Raw genomic sequence first — 22,288 nt, 5'->3', positions numbered from 1 at the left:
AACAAAGTATCAATTCGGACATATTTCGTTTTAATTGGTGAAAAGCTGCCATGCCGCAGAGGTCTACAACAGTACAAGCACAGCTATGGAAACTGATCCCGCTTGTCTTGTGTCCTCGCTAAATTGTTTCGCAATTTATATCTCCAAAGTTGCCTAAAAGTGGAAAATGCAGTATCTACGTCACAGTTAGACTCTGAGTTTCAGCATATTAGACTAATCTTTTGATAATGATAGCTATTATCCCAGTAGTTTCTCCTGATTCTCGATGGTTAATTCTGACTCGATCGCCGAATGACAAAGGAGACGCCACGTTTGTAAACAATGAAAGTAGTCCCTACTTGACCTTCTATATTTGCATCTCTATCCGCATATGACCCCAACGGATATCGTTTTTATCCGCTGGCTTTATCCTACCGGGAAGTCTACCCATTATATGATAAACCTTTATATCCATGGTCATGATGGTAGCTATGACCTACACATGTAGAGGCTAAATTGAAAAGGTAGCGGGTGCATTTGAAATTTTGAAACAAAGACTGAAAATATTTCAGGAAACAATTTGCGTTTGTGAGCCAAAATATATTCAGTTGATAATTATTTTAGTCACCAAATAATTTTTGTGTGATGTTTTTTGTGTGTGTTGACGTGATTAGTATGTTTGAAAAGGCGAGATGTGGCGTGGGTGCACACCCCTGCATCCCCTCTGGGTCCTGTATGCCATGTCACAAGAGTAAGGGGCATTGGGAAGTAATTCAAAGCCGTTTTCCTTGACAGCTTCTCTTAGCTGACATAGTTATGGGGCATAGTATTGTCCATTGATAGTCTGCAGATAGTCAGTCGAGATTATACCCTTACAGTCCAAGAAAACCGAAGCTGATTTGGCTAACTGGCGCCATCCCCACCTTGTATTCTTTTGGTGAGGGTGAGACTAAATGTTTCCACTGTTTGCTCAGAGGGTTTAACTCTGGATCAAAGTGTTGGAGCCAGGTCTAATCCTGGGTTAATCTTCGCATCAAACATTGATCGGGATTAAGCTGATAACGGGTCAAAGGTCCCTAGATATGTTCTGTCATTGAGTTGCATCACTTGGGCACGCCAGAAACTTATGACCATGGGTTCGAATCCTGGTTTTCACCGATTATGTATCCAGGGTTTGTCAGCACCATACCCCTGCTTGTGGGTTTCACCAAATAGATGCACTAAAAGTGGGAAACGTCCAGGGTCTGCATCACTTCGGGCTTTCCACCCACATCATGCTGACGCGCCGTGATATAACTGGAATACTGCTCAATGCCGCGTTATCACTTTATGGCTGAAATAATGCCGATGCGATGTTAAATTTTAACTCACTCACTCAATGCCGCGTTACACCCAACTCATTTACTTGCATTACACAAAGGAATGTCTTTGAGGCCACGAACCTTTCGATTTACCCTTGTATCTTAAAGTCAACCCTGTCTGGATGTGGCGACTTAAAGTTCTCCGTGTGAGCCGGACCTGTTAATTCATTCAGCACAGATGCATGCATATATCAATGACAAGGGTAGGAAATAACCTAGTACAACCGTAAAGTAGTTTAGACACAAATAAACCCACACAAGTTGTTACTACTCGATTACTTTATTTGATCTATGTTTGTCTCAACGTGTACATTGGATTGGGTGTTTATGGGTCCAGAGTTTGGTCGTGAGTAGTGATGTGGCACATAAGCTTCAACTTTGTACCTGCCCATTATGTCGAGAGGAGATACAGTGGGCAATTATGCATCTTATCTTCATCTCATCACATCCTCGATAATCCAGCGCATTATATCTTCTTTCCTTTTTGATAAATACCCGTTAACTTCGTTTCGTGACGTCACCACTTCCATAGGGCCAATCTCTAACTTAGCCCCGAATTTCTCTCGCTCGTGAGCATCATTTGATTCAGTTGCTATTTTCCATGATAATAACAATAATACTGTCATTTATAATGCGTAATATTGAATTCCTTTCACCAAGTGAATACTAATGGTGCTAGAAGGTTATGGCACATTTACAGCTCATCCTACCGGGTACCCATTCACTGCGTGGTGAACAGACGCATCTTTTAAAAAAGTCACTTGCCTAAGGAGACACTACATGTGGAAGGTGTTTCAGTATGGTCAGGACGGAAGCCCAAGGTACTCACGATTTTAGCTGTCACTCATCTACAAAAGCTCTGCGTTTAAACAAAGCTTACCTTCCTATGATCTGTGACCTGGACGCTGTACTGAATGGGTCCACGGTATTAGATTGAGTGTGTGAGTTGTGTTTAACGCCGCTTTTAACAGTATTCCAGTTATATCGCGGCGTGTCAGCTTAATGTGGGAGGAAAGCCCGAAGTGATGCAGGTTTCAGACGTTTATCACTTCGGTGAAACCCACGAGCACGGGTATGTTGCTGACAAACCTAGAAACATTATCGGGGCGAACCGGTATTCGAACTCATAATCATAGGTTTCTGGCGTGTCCAAGAGATGCAACTCTGCACAGCGAATCGCGGCGTCTTAGACGACTGGGCCACCCGTGCCTCCCACGGTATTAGAGATATCTGGGATATAATACACCGGATAATCGAGGATGATAATTGACGGAAAGGAGAGCTATTGTGCGAGTGTCATTAACATAATCAGGGGTAAATAAGGTCCACCTGTTCCACTGTTATCCCTCCATGGATGGTCACGTGACTGGCGAGTCTGAGAGCCTGAGTTTTGTATTCACACAGGGTCATCTCCTGGTCACCCACCAGTATCTGGAAAAAACAGAGGAACGTGGACTACACTGCAATGTAATGTTTCATATAGTAACTACTTAACGTGGGGATTCTGGGTTAGATGTTGGTCCCCCAGCAACCTATGCAGGTCGTAAGTGACCACCAAATGGACAGGGTGGTCAGGCTCGGTGGCTTGGCTGATTGCGTGTCATCGTACACTAACGGCGTGGGTCGTTGCTCATAATATCGATCACTGGATTGTCTGGTCCAGACTCGATTATTTGCAGGACACTGTCATGCAGCTGAAGATCCGGGTTAGATTAGGTCTTCAGCAACCCATGCTTGCCGCAAGAGGCGACTAACGGATCGGGTGGTCAGACTCGCTGCCTTGGTTGATGCATATAATTTTATCCCAGTTGCGTTGATCGCTGCTCATGATGTCAATCACTGGATTGTCTGGTCCAAATTCGATTATTTACAGACAGCCGTCAACACACAACAAAACTAAAACCACACAGCTAAAATATTGCTGAGTGCGCCGTTAAGCGACAAACAAACAAACACCACGTTAGTAGAAAACGACAGTCTTCGCGAGAGCGTGCTTACGAGTACCTACAAATAGGACAATCTACAAATTTAACCTTACAGGGGGCAAATGATATATAGGAGATATGCGACATAAAGGGAACATATGATATAATGAAATAATACAACATACCTATATCCCCTCTCTCGGTTTCTGTCTCTGATTCGAGAGAGATATCGAATTTATGTTTCACACAAATACAGTATATCATCACTTAATACATAATACTAGAAAAGATTGTTTTTTCTTGTCAATTACATGCTCATCTCATCGGTAGATTGATCATTTCATGAATGGCGCATGCACGACTGAAAATGTTAGATTTTTCAGTTCACACTTTAAGCCAGATGTTCAGTAAGAATAAAAAGTGTTTGTTATTCTTACTGTACATCTGGCTTCAGCCAATCATCTGTGAGCTGCTTGTTATCTATTACCTACGGTGGCCCATAAGGGACATGGAGTCTGTCTTTTAATATTTTGATATTACACTTACTTTCATCGTAACCTTTTGAAAATGAACACAATTTGTCATACAAATATGTGATAAATCATATATAAAAACAACCGAAAACATGGAAAATGTACTTTCAAGTAGCTATTGAATCGCTGAAATGTGAAGCGAAAATGTCAAAAACTAAAATGAAAATGTCAAAAACAAAAACGAAAAGGTCAAAAACAAAAGCGAAAATGTCATAAACTAAAATGAAAATACAGAAAACTATTTCCACCGCAGTGTAAATAGTTTTCTGCATTTTCATTTTAGTTGTGGACATTTTCGTTTTTGTTTTTGACATTTTCATTTAAGTTTTTGACATTTTCGCTTCACTTTCAGCGATTCAATATCTTCTTTATACACGATTTATCACATATTTGTATGACAAATCGTGTTAATTTGCAAAAGGTTACGATAACAGTAAGTGAACTATCAAAATATTGAAAAACAGACTCCATGTCCCTTAGGGCCACCGTAATCACCTGTTGTTGTTTAACTGCTTATCACAACATATCATGCACATATACCCCTCTTCACTTGGTTGTAGTCACTCTAGCTTGATAACGGTGTTCGAATCTACATTGAAACTTCGCTTTTTGCAATAAACCAGAAGTTTTACGTTGTCTTATACACACCAACTTCTAGAATGCCCTTCAAACAATCACTCACTTGTTTATGTGAACAGAGTTGCTTCCCTTTTTATCGTGGGTGAGAAAGCCAGTTTCATCCTGATTATGTCTCTCTGTTTCTCAGCAACATACCCGTGTGCGCGGGCTTCACCAAAGTGGAAGCCCATTTCTGGTGTACCCCGCCGTGATATTACTGGAGTATTGCTAAGCGGCTTAAACTTACTCACTCACGAAAGAGGTAACCGCCTAAGACCTACATTACTTCGTTGTCTTTCCCAATTCAAGCTTACGCACCGTGTGATATAAGTGAAATAGTTTTCAAAGCGACATTAACCAGACTCACTCACTCACTCACCCGGATGTTGTCGACAAGCACACTGAGTGTGATGTTGAACGTCTGTCCCGCCGTGAAGGGGAATGTACTCCAGGTGTCGTCAGCCGCCATATCGGCAACCTCGTGGTACCTGCGGGCGGTTCTGGTCGACATGTCCACATCCATGGCGAGCACCTTCCTGTCTGTTGTGAGATCCTCGAAGGCGATTGTGAACCTTACAACATACATCTTGGTGAGGATCATGTCATTTCCTTTCCTACCAACACGCTAAGTCAGGTTTTCACCAAGCAGCATCGTGAGTAACTTGACTTAATGTGGCAACAATACGACATGCTGGATGCTGGAGTACTAATGAAGACTTTCATGGATTGCCTTTGAAATCAACTGCTTGCAAAAGGTATTGACATCAATGGAAGGCTTACTTGATAAAAGTACTGACATCCATACTGAAACGCCGCGTTGAAAGAGTGTCGGTTACTTGATAAAGGTACTGACATCTATTCGTAAACGCCGCGTTGAAAGAGCGTCGCTTACTTGATAAGGGTACTGGCATCTATTCGTAAACGCCGCGTTGAAAGAGTGTCGGTTACTTGATAAAGGTACTGACATCTAGACTGAAACGCCGCGTTGATAGAGCGTCGCTTACTTGATAAAGGTACTGACATCTAGACTGAAACGCCGCGTTGAAAGAGCGTCGCTTACTTGATAAAGGTACTGGCATCTAGACTGAAACGCCGCGTTGAAAGAGCGTCGTTTACTTGATAAAGGTACTGGCATCTAGACTGAAACGCCGCGTTGAAAGAGCGTCGCTTACTTGATAAAGGTACTGGCATTTGGACTTTAAAGAACGTCGCTTGCTTGTCGCATAAGTCAGACCTGTCTTCATTAATATATGAATACCATTAATTAAATCAAATGTTTTCATAGCAAATAATGTAACCTCTGTTATAACCTTTTAACCCGGTTTATTTGGCGTGTGTAAGATTGAAAACAGACAGCATTGAGCGTAGAAAATTGATTTTTCTTCATCATTGATAAATAAATGCTCGCGGAAGAGGAGATATAAGGTTCAGATAATGTTAACAATATTGCTTACTTGTCTGTATCTGTACACTGACCCAGGATACTGATCCTGGTTCCCGCCATCAGGTAATAGGGAAGGGCTTCCTTGAAGTTGCCTGCCTGTAAACATACATGTGTGATCACTATATACAGAATGGCTGGTTATTCGAGTTATTACGGCCGGGGACACCAGACATGGGCTTCACACATTGTTTCCATTTGGGGAGTCGATCCAAGGCCCTCGTCGTGACGAGCGATCGCTTAACCAATTGGCTGCCCCCTTGTCGTTTGTCGTTAAGCCGCATAATATAGGGATATGTGACATGCACATGCTTTCAGACACGACCCATGAAGATCCTGGTCAGAATAGGTCTTCACCAACCCATGCTTGTCTACCCATAGAGATCCGGGTAGGATAGGTCCCATGCTTGCTGTAACAGGCGACTATGCTTGCCGTAAGAGGTGACTAACGGGATCGGATGGTCATGGTCATTGCATAGACCGATTCTCATGATGTCAATCACTTGATTGTCTGGTCCAGACTCGATTATTTACAGACCGCCGTCATATATCTGGAATATTGTGCGGCCTTCAACAACAAACAAACAAACAAACAAACAAACACATGTGCGCCCGGTCCTGATTCGGTTGTTTATCACCCTCGATTATCCAGTGCCCAATATCTCCTCGTTATTACAGTATCACAATATACTGGAGACATGATACACTGGCTTAACGAACGTAAGTGGATTCCGAGTTAGCAGAGGTCCCCATCAACCTAAGAGGGGTGGCTGAAAGGTTCTGAGACTAACTGTGTGTTGGTCTGTGCTGACTGCGTTGAAGGTGGTTGCTAATTACTTTTTAACGCAATCCCCTCCGAGGTCCACGAGGTGCCTGGATCCTACAGGTGTAGAAAGTTTCGCCCTAGTGGTTTAAAGAGTCCTCCACAGCAGGAATGACGTCATCATCATTTTATCAAAATTCTTGCCAGACAGTTCTTTCGTGAAGCTTGAGAAGAGATGGAAATCTGACGGTGCCATATCTGTCGACAACGGAGGATATTTGATAGATTCCAAGCCACAGTCATGCATTGCAACCGCCTCCGTGGTCTAGTGGAAGAGCCTCTACCCGGAGAGCGCCAGGTCGAAGGTTCGATCCCCGGTCGCGTCATACCAAAAGACGTTAAAAGATTTGTTCAAGTATTATTATAAGGTATGTGCAAATAATGATATTTCTGCTGTGAAGGACCTTTTGCACCACCAGGAGGAGGCCTTCTACATCAGTTGGGTTCAGGCGCTCCAGCATCGTTGGCAGGAATGTACATGTCTAGACCGGAGGGGTTATATCCAGCAACCAATCAGTCCTTCATAGTAAGAATCAGAACTCTCCAGCCATCCCTCGAACGCTCTGTCCCTATAGCGAGACTAACCCATCGTAATCAAGATGACATTCCTGTTTAGTTGGGGAACAACTGAACACCTAATTGTTCTTTATTGAATTTTTTTTAACATAAATAGGATTATCTTGTAAGTACTTACAGTTACTTATGTGGCTATAATTACTCGCATATGAATTATGTATAATGCTTATTATATTGTTCAGTAAACAATTATCGATTGGAATTATTCAATGCACGACACTTTCGGAAGAGTGTCAAGAAAATGAAATGTGATTACGGGATTAGTCCAAGTAGATTCGTAACACTGGCCCGTCTCGTCTGTATAGGACTTCCATGCTCCACTCGCCGTGCACGTGATCTGTGAACCCTGACCCAGGTAGGTGTAGTTGTCGTCACAGACGATGTTGGCAGTGGCACCAAATATCGTGCTGCTGTAGTCAACGTGGCCGTACTCCGGGGCAACAGGCTTCGGACAATGACCTTGTCAACAAAGGAATTATATTAGTTCTGTGGAAGTGTCACATTCCGCCATACATTCTATTTGAACATTTCCTTTTTAATGTTTAAGGGGCGGTCGGGTAGCCTAGTGGTTAAAGCGTTCGCTCGTCACGCCGAAGACCCGGGTTCGATTCCCGACACGAGTACAATGTGTGAAGCCCATTTCTGGTGTCTCCTGCCGTGATATTGCTGGAATATTGCCAAAAGCGGCGTAAAGCCATACTCACTCTCTTACTTTGTTGTTTAACGTCACAAACCAGTGATCAATACCATGAGCATCGACCCACGCCTTCCGGGTTATGCTCAGTCAACATAGTCACCTCGTCATGAAAATATCATAAAATATATTTTACAGAAAATGAGATAAATAGAAGTTCTCCCACCTTCAACCGGAACCGGCATTTGTACGGCATCCGGGGAACTTGACACCTGGGTGCTTAGGTTCTTCAATCTGTTCTTCAGTCTCGCGACGTCTGCTCTGCACGTGTCCAGATCTTCCCGAAGAGCAACCAATGGACCCACAGGCGTCCCCGCAGAACGCGCACGTGGAGGAGTGTCAACCATTTTACTTTGTGACAGAACACGGAACATCTTCTGTACTTTCTGAGGCACGAAGTCATCTATGTCCTGACACGTTACCATAGTAACCATGACATGGCACACTGTCAACACGGTTCCATACTTCATCAGTGGTTGTGGGGTGTTACACAATTTAATTCACCTGAAAGCAGTTCCCACGATCACGACGATGCCTAAATGCATGTACCTGCCTTTTCCCTAGACTGATCGGTGTGAACAAAACAAATGAATACTCTTTTTAAACACTTAACAAATATATAATAACACATTCACTGTGATAAAAATAATGAGGCTACTTACAATAATAACCCTTGTTAACAAGAAATAAACAGATTCGTGACAAATGATATATAGTCACGCTATACGTTGGCACACCACAATAGGTGAGGTGAGGTGAAATTGGGTTTAACGTCGCGTTCAAGATTATTGTACTTATATAGCGACCTGCATGTACGTGTATGTCTTTGTGTGGCTGCTTGTACTAGTCCGGACTGATGCCGATTTATAGTGCTAGCTCACTGAGATACCATGCCGCAGTTTAACATGAATATCCCACTCAGACACAGTATACTGACGTGGAGCCGACCAGTCCTTGTTTTAGTCCCACAGGGTAACAACAAGTACCATCTTTTAACGTCTTTTGGTATGAGGCGGCCGGGGATCGAACCCCGGACCTTCCGCTCTCCGGGCAGACGCTCTACCACTAGACCAAGGAGGCGGTCCACACCACAATAGCTACTTGAAGTGTTCATTGACTCACATCGATAATAGGATACATCGTAAGAACACTATAGGGATTGTTGTTTCATAATTCAAAGTAAACTGCTGTCATTAACAAATCAAAGAAACAAACACAAGTTCCCTCTGCATTGAGAGTTCGGAGTTGTGGGTCACATCAAAGTTGTGCCAAAGCGAATGTTCTGTGGTTTGTGATTTTGAAACTTAGCACGATATACAGTAAAGGGTGTTTTTACAGACTGTTGAAATCAGTGCACGAACAAGTGCTTTGGTCCCTAGATAGGTTAACAATTGAATTCTAGAAGGGACACGTTGTTTTGTGTGTGCAAAAAACAGCTAAAAGTGTGACAATTATGCAAAGTTGACAACGCGACATTTGATCATGTGTCGCATTGGACAATATTTTGGAATTTAACCAGAGGGAGACAATGAGAGACTATTATATTTTTCAAGGTCAAAATATGTCGCGTTGTCGCCAAAAATCTAAAATTTTGAAACCTTATCCATTTGGTTTCCCCTGACGACCAGCGTTGGTTGCTGGAGACGTAAACCAAACCCCCCAAAATTCTTTCATGCACCACAAAAAACTTTTTAAATCGGCGTTTACATTTCAACTGATCCGGCTTAGAATAAGTCTTCAGCAACCCATGCTTGACGTAACAGGCGAATATGCTTGTCGTAAGAGGCGATCAACGGGATCTGGTGGTCAGGCTTGCTGACTTGGTTGAGGCGTGTCATCGTATCCCAATTGCGTTGATCGATTCTCATGATGTCAATCACTGGATTGTCTGGTCCAGACTCGATTATTTACAGTGGAGTGTGGCGTTAAACGATAAACAAACAACAAACAAACAAATACATTTCAACGAGATAACTGTATGGTTTAATTAATTAAGTCATGCACTAAGTAAACAGTACAAACAAGTGGGATTGGGATTTAGAAGTCTAAATAAAGCTTAATGGACATTGATGTTTTGATCTCAGTTGAAAGCGGTGGCTGGTGGCGTCATCCCTGACCATCTTCCCGAGGCAAGGGAGTTACTGACTTTATATAAAATCCAGTTTCCACCCTTGCCGAACAAGGCGGGTATTATGGAGTTATGTTGGCTGGACTAACGAGTCTATGCATAGTCCAATCAACATCGCGTAACGAAATCGGAATCAGGTTTGTATGCTATCGTCCAGATTTCGGTCAATTGCAGGATTTGCAAAGCATGTGCACCGCCAACTCGGCGTCAGCATATATTTTACAAATCTTTTCATGTTTCTAATCAAGGTGTTCGCGTGATTTGATGCTCTTTGCGCTGTAAGACCCGTTTTATCACAATATTGATCTTGATTATTGATCAGATCGTGGAATCTGATTTGCCAATAGGAGAGGCATAGAAGGGACACAATTCGTACTAACCACTGGTGGCGCTACGATCGAACCCAGAAATTCCAGTCTAGTTCGGCAAGGGTGGAAACTGGACTTAAATAGTCAGTTAACTCCCCTGCCTCGAGGAGATGCCCCCTGACTGTAAGCAGAAAAACTTTGATCCCCGACAATATCATTTGTGTACGACACATGGGGGAGTCATTTGAGCCTACGACGGGGGAGTCGTTTGGGCCTAAGGGGAGTCGTCTGAGCCTGGGGAGTCATTTGTGCCTCGTACATCGGGTTAGAATTGGCCCAAACAGCCTGTGCTGGCCGCAAGAGGCGACCAAATGGATCGGTTGGTCAGGATAGGTGATTTTGTGGATTGCATGTCCTCGTACCAGACGTCGTGTAACATTGCTCACAATATCAATCACTGGATTGTCTGGTCCAGACTCGATTATTTACAGGCTGGATTAATGCTGAGTGCAGCGTTAAACGTGAAACGGACACACAGAAACAACAGTTGCAAAAGGCAAATAGACCCAGAGGGAGTCTCCCACCAACATAGACAAACTGCGCCAATTATGTTAAACCCAGCTTTGTTTCACCAGCAAATCGATCTTTTGATTCGGTGAATGAATATTGATTCATGCCGCTCCAGCAATTATAGATCCTTTGTCGTTGCATGTCATCGGTTTTCATGTCATCGTACCAGACGGCGTGAATCGTTGCTCACAATATCAATCACTGGATTGACTGGTTCAGATTCGATTATTTACAGGCCAACGTCATGCAGCTGGATCAATACTAAGTGCAGCGTTTAACTTAAAACAGATAAACAAAAACAACAGTTGCACAAGACACATATAAACAGCGAGTCTCCCACCAACGTGGACAAATTGAGCCAATGCTGTTAAACCCAGAGATAATCTTCCTACGTTATTTGTTTACCAGCAAATCGATCTTCTGATTTGGTGAGTGAATATTGATTCATGCCGCTCCAGCAATTATAGACCCTTTGTCGTTGCATGTCATTGGTGCGTGCGAATATAGGAAATAAACGAGGCAATACAATTAACCATCATTATGGCAATCATTTTAATTTTCTATAATCGTACTCTTTATGCTGAAAGTAGGATAAACCTATCGACACATACCATTGTTCTTGTGAGGAAAATTGGAAATTTGATATAACTGTGTTCAAATAGTTTTTCATTCGTCTGAACTGTGTTTCTCTGACTGGCGACACGTACTCCAGGCCCTAGTAGGCCCCAGTTTGCACACCTTAAAAAACACTATGAAGCTAGCTCTGTGGGTAGTGCTGTTTTTTGTGTACGAGACTGGCGCTAGGTCCAGGTTCGATCCAAACAAGGTTGTAGTGAAGGCAGAAGCACCTGTCTATGATGGATGGAACTTCACGCTGGAAGAAACGTTCGTGTCCGATTTGCAGGAGTTATCGGCGTGTCGCTGGGATCTCAGGGCGTTACAGGGGGAGGCAGCTCACCTTGATACCAGTCCCGAGGCACTTGGGCAACAGTGGGCGGAAGAAGGAACAGCTGGATCTCCAGGTTGGTTCAGCAGGTTTTCGTTGTTGTCGAAGCTATATGTTTATGTGATACGACACAGTGTGGCGTGAGCGAGTGAAACGTAGTTTATGCCGTATCAACAATTACTGGGGAATGTTGTCCAACCAACCAAGACACCAACGACCCTGCCTTCAGCTCCAAATACTCTGTGATTTTCACTTCAGGTACATAGTACTACACACCGTAATTAAGGTTTTATATGTAGTGGAAAAGTGGCCCTAAGCTGCCAAGATTCAGTCAACGTGGGTTCGAATCTCATTTACCTGTGCTCGTGGGATTCGACCAGAGATCCTTCATGCCAACTGATCCCAGAGTTAAGGTCGCAACTCCCCTACTTTAACATAGTCGTGGTGCTTAGATCGTACTGTGACGACGGGTTCAACGGGTCCTTTTGGATTTATTTCCACGTGCAACTGAGAGACTTTTGAAATGCTGTCACGCTGCGTTAAACCCTAATATCGTTAAACCCATTGTGACAACCTGGTTCAACGGGTCCTTTTGGATTTATTTCCACGTGCAACTGAGAGACTTTTGAAATGCTGTCACGCTGCGTTAAACCCTAATATCGTTAAACCCATTGTGACAACCAGGTTCAACGGGTCCTTTTGGACTTTTTCCCACGTGCAGCTGAGAGACTTTTGAAATGCTGTCATGTCGCGTTAAACCCTGATATCAAAGAAACTGATGTAAGTAAAAGCGACAAAACCATTTCCACAATAAAAAAAAATTTCTGCTGCTGATGATAGTGGTGATAGTGATGCCACCCGGTGTTGGTTGCAGATAGAGTAACTGGTTCGGGCTTGCTTGGACTGCAATTTCACCTTTAAAACTTTAAAACAGTCACTGGTTACTCTATTGGTCTATAGTTGAGCGCTACCTGTTTCAGAATGTCCGAAGCCACCACCATTGAACAACACGATTGTGACTAGAGACGGAAACGAGGCTTGGTATTCTTGCAAAAACAACTTCCGTTTCCGAGGTACAAGCCAATCAGCTTCTTGCAGTGCGGACGGAGAGTGGAAGTTTTTGTCCAACAATTTGGGAGTTTGTTCTCGAACAGTGTAGCAATAAAAGTGCTTTGATATGTTAGCATTGACATACTGATTATTACATGTTTCAAATGTTATACATTGACCATTATCTTCGATCTATAAAATGACATTAATATATTTATATTAGTGGTGTGTGTGGAATAGTCAGTTGATCTGTGAAGTATGATATCCACGTATTGCTGCAATACACGGTAACCATGAACATAAATCTTCTCTTGCGGTAGCAGCTGAGTTTGTACTGAAGGTTGCCCACCATCACAACTTATACTAAAAACTCAATGCCCTCAGATGCCCGAAGTGATGCAGGTATCAGACGTTTACCACTTTGGTGAAATGAGTGAGTGTGTTGGGTTTAACACCGCTTTTAACATTATTCCAGTTATATCGCGGCGTGTCAGCTTAATGTGGGAGGAAAGCCCGAAGTGATGCAGGTCTGAGACGTTTACCACTTCGGTGAAACCCCCGAGAAACATAATCGGGGCGAACCGGGATTCGAACCCACAATCATAGGTTTCTGGTGTGCCCAAGGGACGCAACTCTGCACAGCTAATCGCGGCTACTTAGACGACTGGGCCACCCGTGCCCCCTACTCGATAAGAAAAACATGATATTTCGCTCGACACATGAAATATCCTCTATTTAATATCTTTTAGTCAAGTTATTATTCCTCATGAGTGAGGCGCAGAAGCTACCAATCACCCCTCGTAAAGACAGGTTGAAACATAATAAAATGAAGTCACATTTATAAATAATAAATTGTTTTATTTCACAAAACCTTTCAAAAGAACGGTAGTATTGACATTGACACTTAAAACATAACATCTTGAATTATAAAATACCTTTCTACTTAAAAACCCAGATATTTGATTATCCATTTGGAAATAATTTATGACAAAACAATATAGGAATATAATAATTTAGATGTGAAAATACAAATACTAGCAAACTGATCAGACAAAATCTAAAACGCACTGAACCATGATATGATTACGATACATAAAACAAATTAGAAAAAAATACTAAACATAACGACATTTATTTAATTCTTATAAACTATAAACTAAATTTGAACCATTAGGAATGTGTAGAATGGGAGGGTTTAATAGAGCAGAGGAATGCACCTCGAAAGTGGCATGTAAAAAGATGAGTATATATCATTAATGTCTACTGACAACTGGATACTGACTGGATATTTACCATGTCGGTCATACGGTCATTGACAACTTATCTGTAGACCTTTGAACTGTTACTTGGTTGCAAGATACATTTAATGGTGATGGTTGCTTCAACTTAAACGCACGCCTATCAGGGAATTTCCGGTCCATGTCCATTTCGGTATTGGGATGAAAACAATTTAAAAAACATACCAAATAAGACAAATAAAATATGGTTGATGTAATCTTTGAATGTTTTTATCACCGATGCGTCCGAACAAACATATTGCAGTTTTACAGAAGGAAACAAGTTGATAAGACGAATGAATCAGTCTGTGGACCATCCATCAGTGGAACTTGACCGTTGATGGAGGGCCATCGAACGCGGACTCCATGTCGTTTGCATTAGAGAAACCGGCATTGTAGGTGCCAATCTGCCGGAAGTGACGTGGGAAGGAGTCATAGCGCATGTCCTGGTCCACAGAGTTGCGACGCCATATTTTCTCGGTGTCGGAGACATCGTAGTCTTCGAAGTTGCTGTGTTGACGTTCCAGCTGCATCTGTTCATCGGGGTACGTTCTGCTGTCTTTCCGCGCAACGAATGAAATGTCGAAGTTTTTGTCCATCTGAAACATAAATCTAACACATCAGGAAATACAGATGTACAACTCAGATAGTAATACTGGACCCATTATACATTACAGCGTGTACTATGGGAGAGAACTTTACCAAATACAACATATAGAAAAACATTGCAAGTCATTTCATGGCATTTGATTGGCCAACCAAGTAATATGTTTTGCGTTTACGTTTCAATAAACTTTAACAAATTGTTTGTTCGTTTGTTTGTTGTTTAACGCCGCACTCAGCAATATTCCAGCAATATGGTGGCGGTCTGTAAAAAATCGAGTCTGGACCAGACAATCCAGTGATCGATATCATGAGCATCGATCCACGCAATTAAGATACGATGACATGCATCAACCAAGTCAGCGAACCTGACCACCCGATCCCTTTAGTCGTCTCTTACGAAAGCATTTAAACAAAGTGTACCATGGCAGATTAACTATAGTAGAATGAAAGAATCAAGTGGTCCTTAGCTTCTCTTGAACAGAATATCAGTTGAAGTTCTGCGTTCTATAATTTTATATATAATTCGTTAATTTCGAGATCAACAACTTAGACAATTAGAAATATTCTGGTTTGAATGTTATCAGATATGGCTTTATTAATCTTCGTTAACCCAGACGGTTGAAAGAATAATAGTCCGGATTATCGGATTAAAAACGAACATGGAGGCAGTGTAATGAGATCCACTATGTGAGTAAGGTTTTACACAGCTTTTAGCAGTATTCCAGAAATATCATGGCGTGGGAACCAGAAATGGGCTTCACGAATAGTACCCATGTGGGAAATTGAACCCGGGTCTTCAGCGTGACGAGAGAACGCTTTAACCACTTGGCCATGCCACCGCCCCACATCCACACTCACACACTGACTGACAACATGGACTGTGGTTGAGCAGCTGTAACGTTACCGATGTTTTCACGGTTGAAGGTTCGGCAACATAGGTGTCGTTGTCGGAGGAGCTCTTCTTCCGCCGCAGTGTCGTTATGTCGTTAGATGTCATTGTTGTCAGTCGTTTCCTCTTCTTGTACCGACGGTCATAGGCGGAATGCACCTACAAAAAGATCCAGCCCCAACTCAGGTCTGTTTATGTTTTATGAAGTGAGTGAGAGAGTGAGTTAGATTTTACGCCGCTTTTAGCAATATTCCAGCAATATTATGGAAGTCTCAACGCTCTCACTCTTGAGATATCATTTTTAGATATGTAGTAGACACAAACTAAACACTCATATACTTAGGATAAGTTTGTTTAACGACGCACTCTTCAATAGCCAAGCTATATGATGACGTTCTGCAAATAATCGAATCAGACCAAAACGATTCAGTGATTGACACTTATAGCATCGATCTACCCAATCAACTTCACACAATATACCCATGTCGGGAATCAAACCCGGGTCTTCGGTGTGACGAGCAAACGCTTTAACCACTAGGCTAACCAACCGCCCCAAACTAGATTGCAACCGTCTCCATTTCTATCACCATTTAAGGCAAATAATGTCACATATTACCATAAATAACACGCCACAAGCACAACTGAAAAACCCGAAACTTGCATCCGGAACACACCAATGACGAGGAAAGAACTGTTCCTCCATGTTTATATGTTATTTATAAAATGTAGTTTGGTGAAAGGACTGGTTCAGTCCCATGGAGGAACGCACTAACAACGTGTTTGGGTGCCTCGTTTATGTGTTGATATAACGGGTATGTTGCACATAACTTAAAATCTGTTCAGGTTTAATTCCGATTCTAAAATATTTTTTGGCTTGTTTCCACTGCGCTTAATATAATAATATCAACATATTGTTTAGAGTACGCTATACTCACGTCAGAGTTGAGTAGGCAGTGGAACAGGAAGAAAACGACACCCTGAAAAACAAACGGATATATGACAAAAAAAACAAATAAAGGACTAGCCTATTCAAATTCTCCATGTATAATCATAGCCTTAGAAATTCGTTTTTAAGACTAACGTAAACCTCATTTCACTAGTCCTCAGATCATTTAGCTGGTCATTCTTGAACAAGACAAACATCCTTACTGTGTCAGTTTTATTCAGTTCCAAATTGCAGCAAAATTGGAGCATTGAGAACTGGTTTAGAATTGCTACAAGCCAATGAGGACTACCTTCATTGTAATTTTACATGCCCTTGGTACAATTTAGCGTGGCTACGAAGGCCGATGTCACCATAGTGTCCTGTCGTTACCTGGAAGCTGTTGCAGATGGTGAAGAGGTACGTGAAGACGTAGCCGAGGACTTCAGTGCCGGGGACGTCCACTGCCAGGAATCCTAACATCCACGTCAGCCCCAACAATGGCAGCAACACGGCGGCAGCCTTCAAGCTCATCCTGAACCAGTCAGTGTACATTCACTCATTTAGACGTACAACAACAACAATAATAATTTGTGTCTTCATTTAAATGAATCAAAAACATGTACATAATATTCTTTAGGATTACTTTAAGTGGGATTGTGTGTCGCGTATATGTTAAACGTTCAAACAACGGAACAGCTAAATCAGCGTGTACAACAGTTTGAAATGGTTTCCAAAAGCCTTGGGAATTCATACAAAATGAAGGTGCACCTTCTCGCTAGTTAAGATGCTAGTTAGTGATACGGCTAGGGAATCAGGCGATGATGGCTCCAGTCACTGACAGGTCATGAATCATCCGATCACGGCATAAACGACATGGACATGACCAGGGTCTTACATGTTCCTTAACAAATCAAAATGAAAGCTCGTGGCTGCTGGTATATGAAATATACTATGGTGGTGAGGTGAAATGGGGTTGAATGTCGCGTCCAAGATTATTGCACTTATATAGCGACGGGCGGACGCTCTACCACTAGACAACGGAGGCGGTCCTTAAATATACTATGGCTAAGCAGTATTGGTAGTGCGGTCTTGAGATGGAGCCGAATCTAATTATTCAAGTTGTCGATTACAACATGGACACCAATTATGCTCCCCTTCTTGCTTATCTGTTTCTTAATGCACAAGGATAAGAATTTTTGCTCGAATTGGCAAAGTCAAAATAAGGTAATTTGGCCTAAAAGTTTAACTTAAGCTTCAGGTATATGGATGGTCTGGCATCGTTCAATAACCATGGAATAGCCAATTCTCTTCCACTGATTTACCCAACTAGGCTAGAAATAAGAAAGACCGGTGAGACCGCCTCTTCTGTTTCATATTTAGATCTATGCATAAAAATTGAGTGTTACAAAACACTCTCCCCAAGTCTGTATTGCCAAATGGATGTCCATGTAGGTAATTAGGCATTACGGTCCCATCGGTTCAAGACTCGTAGAACCTCTCCCTGCCATGTGAGTTACAGAGTAACATCTCAGACTCGCAATGACGACACGGAATGGTGAGATGGGAACCCTAAGCTACGTCCAACAATAGGAATGAACATATCAAATGTTATATTGGGATAACACTTAGTAGTAAAGAACAAATTCTGGTACTTTTTTTGGGTTGAGTCGAACCCACACTCCCAGAGTGAGGCACCTAATCACCCGCACACAAAGTCAGCGATATAACCCACTCAGCCACCGAGGCTTCCACAAAAATTGAAGTCCGACAACTGGTAGTCTAGATCACGTACTTTGTGTACCCCTCTGATACGTGTAAATTGGCACGGCTCCCATGGCCGAATATGTACTTTTCTAAGAAAGTGTTATCCCAAATATAACATTTGTTACACTTGAACCACTTTTTAAATGGCATTTTGTATTAATAGGAATGAACAGTACACAATTCCTATAGTAGTGGAATGTCATGATATTACCAAAGTCCTGACTTCTCCTCCTTGCTGGAGACGACTTTAGCCGACGAGTGTAACGACCTCAACATCACCCGCAGCACCATACACAGGATCACCGTGTTGATCTACGTCATGGAAACATCATTACAATCTGTTTAATCTTACACCATGCTATGGTTGATATATTATTTCTCATAACATTTTGCATAATGAACATTAGTTGCGTCAGATTTACTTGTTTAGAATGCAGATTCAGAATGGCCAGTGAATTCCTGGCTCAGAATCAACTGCAAGACCAAATGTGTGACGTCATCATAATCGTATAATTTTGCTGTCCAGCTGTTTGTTGATTCTAAAAAGGGATACGGTAAGGACATCACTTCAGCAATGTGTAAAACTAAATGCTCCACGTATACACTCAGTGATATCAACTACGAATACCGTAACATAATTTCAGCAATGTTTTGTTTGTTGTTAAACGCCGCACTCAGCAATATTCCAGCTATAAGACGGCGGTCTGTAAATAATCGAGTCTGGACCAGACAATCCAGTGATTGACATCATGAGCGTCGATCAAGGCAATTGGATACGATGACATGCACCAACCAAGTCAGCAAGCCTGACCATCCGATCACGTTAGTCGCCTCTTACGACAAGCATAGTCGCCTTTTACGGCAAGTTTGAATTACTGAAGACCTATTCTGACCCGTATTTCACGAGTGCGTTTCAGCAATGTGAAAAACGGAAATTCGACAGCTGAAATGGGAAACACTCACCACCACCACGAGGCCTACGGTAGGCACAAAGCACACCAACAGCATCTCGTTGTTCAGCCAGCAGCTGGATCATAACATGTCAATATTACTCTCATTGTGGAGGCGGTGGGGTAGCCTTGTGGTTAAAGTGTTCGCTCGTCACCCCGAAGGCCCAGGTTCGATTCCCCTATACGTACAATATGTGGAGCCCATGTCTGGCGTCTCCCGTCGAGATATTGCTGGAATATTGCTAAAAGCGGCTTAAAACCATACTCACTCATCACTATCATCGTGTATCACATGTCTGAGAGCTAGTGAATGGTAAGTGAGGTGTTGATACTGTTTTGACGCTTCCAGCAATATTACCGTAACATCACGCTGAAGTGCATTTTGAGTTTGACATAAAGTATTGAAATGAGGAATCAACCAGGTTCCTCGACTTGCCCAGCAAACCATTGGTCAAGTCTTATCACCAATATCCAATGCTAATTCAACAGGGTATCAAGGCAACAGCAATAAATCTGGATGCCATTGTCATTACAAAGTGTGACTCTGTTGTTAACCAAGCGTTGTATTTGTGAGTGAGTGGGTTTAACATCAAATCAGAATCAGGGCGAGTCTTACCCACGATCATAGGATCCTGACAAACCTAAGGGACAGAAATCTGCACAGAAAATTACAGCGCTTGAGATGACTAGAACACCCAACCCCCCAAAACTGTTGTACAAAATCGTAAGCCTACAGGAAGGGTACATTGTGTGTGACTTTGTTATCACTGTTATTACATTTACATGTTATAGACGACGTTACATTTACATCACATTTAATGTAAACCTACATGTTTTACACGTACATCGCACTTACATTTTGTTAGTTCCGTAGCTGTGATAGAACACGCCCACTGAGATCCCAACAATCACCAGCGGAACCCCTGGGGATATGAAGTGTACGTTACAGTCAACTTTTAAAGATACAAACAATTCTTTATTTATGGCTATCAGACTGATCATTGTCACGTCGGAAAAAGAGTGATACAAATACATAACAGACTATTACAAGAGTGATGACTTTCAAATTTTCAATCGTCAACTTTCCTTTATGTCCAGCAATATTCTACCAGCTCCAGAATTAGGATCTACATTTCCAAATTTTGGAGGTACAATAAAGATTTCAAAGTGCATCGCACGACTCTCACTCAAAGGTTGTTTGATCAGTGTTACAGCATTAAAGGCTCCAGTAAACCTTTCAAATCGTTTTATTTTGGACACGTGGATGACCTTTCCAGATTTGACGCATCGTTGACTAAAATGATGTCTGATGCAATTCCCTATTTGAATGTGTACCACATATTCCCGTGTTTGTTCAGGTGAACACTTGACTTGTCATTGCATGTGTTTGTGACGGGTGCCACCGATGGAGCAGGTTACGCTCACCTTTACGCGAACACCCGGTATACTTATTAGTGGTTCATAAACACAGACTTCTGATAAAGTCGGAATCGTACAATATAGCAGAGATGTCTTCTAATCATGGAATCGTCACGATATGGCTGAAATATTGCCGATGTGACGTAAAGCATAAACTCACTCACTCACTCTAATCATGGAAAGAGTTTTGTCGCTTGTTTATGGATAAAGTTCGTTCTTGAGGGGAACGCCTGGGACTGCGTCATGTACGGTACCTACCCCATCCAATGGCGACGTATTTCTTGATATGACTGCCGCGTTTGAAGACCTTGACGAGCGCCACGTAAAGATGGATGCCTTCCACGAGCATCCAGCAGAACATGGCGGTCAGGAAGTAGTGCAGCAGGATGGCCACCGTCTTGCACGCCCACTGTAGTTGGAGAGAACGATTCAATGTCTCACACAAAGTGGATGAGACCTAGCCAGGACTAAAACTGGTTCTACTGTTGGTTCGCGCATTCAGCCAACAGACATCGGCCAAAATATATCCGGTTATCGGTGCGCATGCGTAGCCTTCGTGATTACGAATGTAAATTAACACGGAGGCATGTGTACACCTCGCAAGATATTTTGGGGCGACAAAAAATATGACAATTTTTTCCGCTGATGTTAGTATTTGGGACATTGAGGCATTTGTCATGTGTCGTCTAAACGGAGGCTACGAGACATTATGAGTAATATTGCAGTAATAGACACACTGTTGATTTTGAGTACATGAGAGATGTTGCCAGGACCCCGTTACACGAAGCGACCGTAGCGGTACGAGTGTCGCAACTATGATAACTTTCATAATTTAACATAGACGACAATGTCTACCACAATATACTGCCAATTTCTGAGTAGTATTAAGTCTATACTAGTCTTACTGTTGGCGTGGCGCTGTTCTCCGTGCGGCTGAACCCTATCAAGAACACAGCTTGGACACAGATGATACACGCTGCTAACTGTTCATGGATGCGCACTCGGTCACTGCGCAGTCTGAAATAATTAATTAATGAAAGAATATTAAAAAAAGAAGACGTACAAGTTCTATATCAATGTTTTATTAATGTCTTTGAATGATGACGATGCGGTATCAAAAATGAAAGTTTTGAGGAAAGACAGCTAAGGATGGCCTTATAGCCATGACAACGTTACCGGAAGTACTGGAAGACGATGATGGTGGCGAGACAGCCGAGGATGGAGAGGCTGCCGCCGATGTAGGAGATGTAGGATAGCACAAGGTTGTTACTGTCGTCCAGCTGCTCCTGCAACAGGTATGTAAGCTATGAAGTGAAACCCCCTTATTCCAGACGGTTCCGTTCCTAGTGATATCGTGTGGATTAAAAAAAGTCCGGATTAACGAATCCGTGGAACGCCGCACTCAGCAATATTCCAGCTTAATGACGACGGTCTATTATTAATCCAGTCTGCACCAGACGCTCCAGTGATTGAAAAAACTATTATGTGCATGGACCTACGCAATTG

The 22,288-nt window shown here is 42.4% G+C and overlaps 4 protein-coding genes across 5 annotated transcripts in view; 1 reads left to right on the top strand and 3 right to left on the bottom strand.

Moving 5' to 3' along the window:
* Positions 1 to 2,454: 2,454 nt before the first annotated feature.
* Positions 2,455 to 5,947, bottom strand: LOC124145989. The gene is made up of 3 exons (XM_046515996.2): positions 5,871 to 5,947; positions 4,796 to 4,988; positions 2,455 to 2,771 (listed from the first exon to the last, which is right to left on the bottom strand). The coding sequence occupies exons 1-3, from the start codon at positions 5,918 to 5,920 to the stop codon at positions 2,649 to 2,651; spliced, it is 366 nt and encodes a 121-aa protein (XP_046371952.2). The 5' UTR covers positions 5,921 to 5,947; the 3' UTR covers positions 2,455 to 2,648.
* Positions 5,948 to 7,458: 1,511 nt separating this feature from the next.
* On the bottom strand, positions 7,459 to 8,510 carry LOC125376204. Its single transcript, XM_048388153.1, has 2 exons — positions 8,117 to 8,510; positions 7,459 to 7,715 (listed from the first exon to the last, which is right to left on the bottom strand). The coding sequence occupies exons 1-2, from the start codon at positions 8,418 to 8,420 to the stop codon at positions 7,459 to 7,461; spliced, it is 561 nt and encodes a 186-aa protein (XP_048244110.1). The 5' UTR covers positions 8,421 to 8,510.
* A 3,152-nt stretch (positions 8,511 to 11,662) lies between these two features.
* Positions 11,663 to 13,085, top strand: LOC124145990. Its single transcript, XM_046515997.2, has 2 exons — positions 11,663 to 11,978; positions 12,883 to 13,085. The coding sequence occupies exons 1-2, from the start codon at positions 11,708 to 11,710 to the stop codon at positions 13,059 to 13,061; spliced, it is 450 nt and encodes a 149-aa protein (XP_046371953.2). The 5' UTR covers positions 11,663 to 11,707; the 3' UTR covers positions 13,062 to 13,085.
* A 753-nt stretch (positions 13,086 to 13,838) lies between these two features.
* The window catches only part of LOC124146037 (adhesion G protein-coupled receptor L4-like), a 43,960-nt gene continuing 35,510 nt past the window's right edge, over positions 13,839 to 22,288 (bottom strand). For both annotated transcript variants that reach the window (XM_046516087.2, XM_046516088.2), the window contains exons 18-27: positions 21,959 to 22,068; positions 21,688 to 21,799; positions 21,041 to 21,191; positions 20,220 to 20,286; positions 19,377 to 19,440; positions 18,625 to 18,725; positions 17,040 to 17,181; positions 16,660 to 16,701; positions 15,740 to 15,883; positions 13,839 to 14,828 (exon numbers count right to left, since the gene is read on the bottom strand). In XM_046516087.2, coding sequence (XP_046372043.2) covers positions 14,550 to 14,828; positions 15,740 to 15,883; positions 16,660 to 16,701; positions 17,040 to 17,181; positions 18,625 to 18,725; positions 19,377 to 19,440; positions 20,220 to 20,286; positions 21,041 to 21,191; positions 21,688 to 21,799; positions 21,959 to 22,068 — 1,212 coding nt within the window. In that variant the 3' untranslated portion in view covers positions 13,839 to 14,549. The remainder of the gene's footprint in view (positions 14,829 to 15,739; positions 15,884 to 16,659; positions 16,702 to 17,039; positions 17,182 to 18,624; positions 18,726 to 19,376; positions 19,441 to 20,219; positions 20,287 to 21,040; positions 21,192 to 21,687; positions 21,800 to 21,958; positions 22,069 to 22,288) is intronic.

This window comes from Haliotis rufescens, unplaced genomic scaffold, assembly GCF_023055435.1.
Source record: "Haliotis rufescens isolate VD_foot unplaced genomic scaffold, xgHalRufe1.0.p SCAF_7, whole genome shotgun sequence".
NCBI classification, from domain to species: Eukaryota; Metazoa; Mollusca; class Gastropoda; order Lepetellida; family Haliotidae; genus Haliotis; species Haliotis rufescens.
The sequence above is the reverse complement of the archived record's forward strand: the minus strand, read 5'-3'. Positions and strand labels throughout refer to the sequence as shown.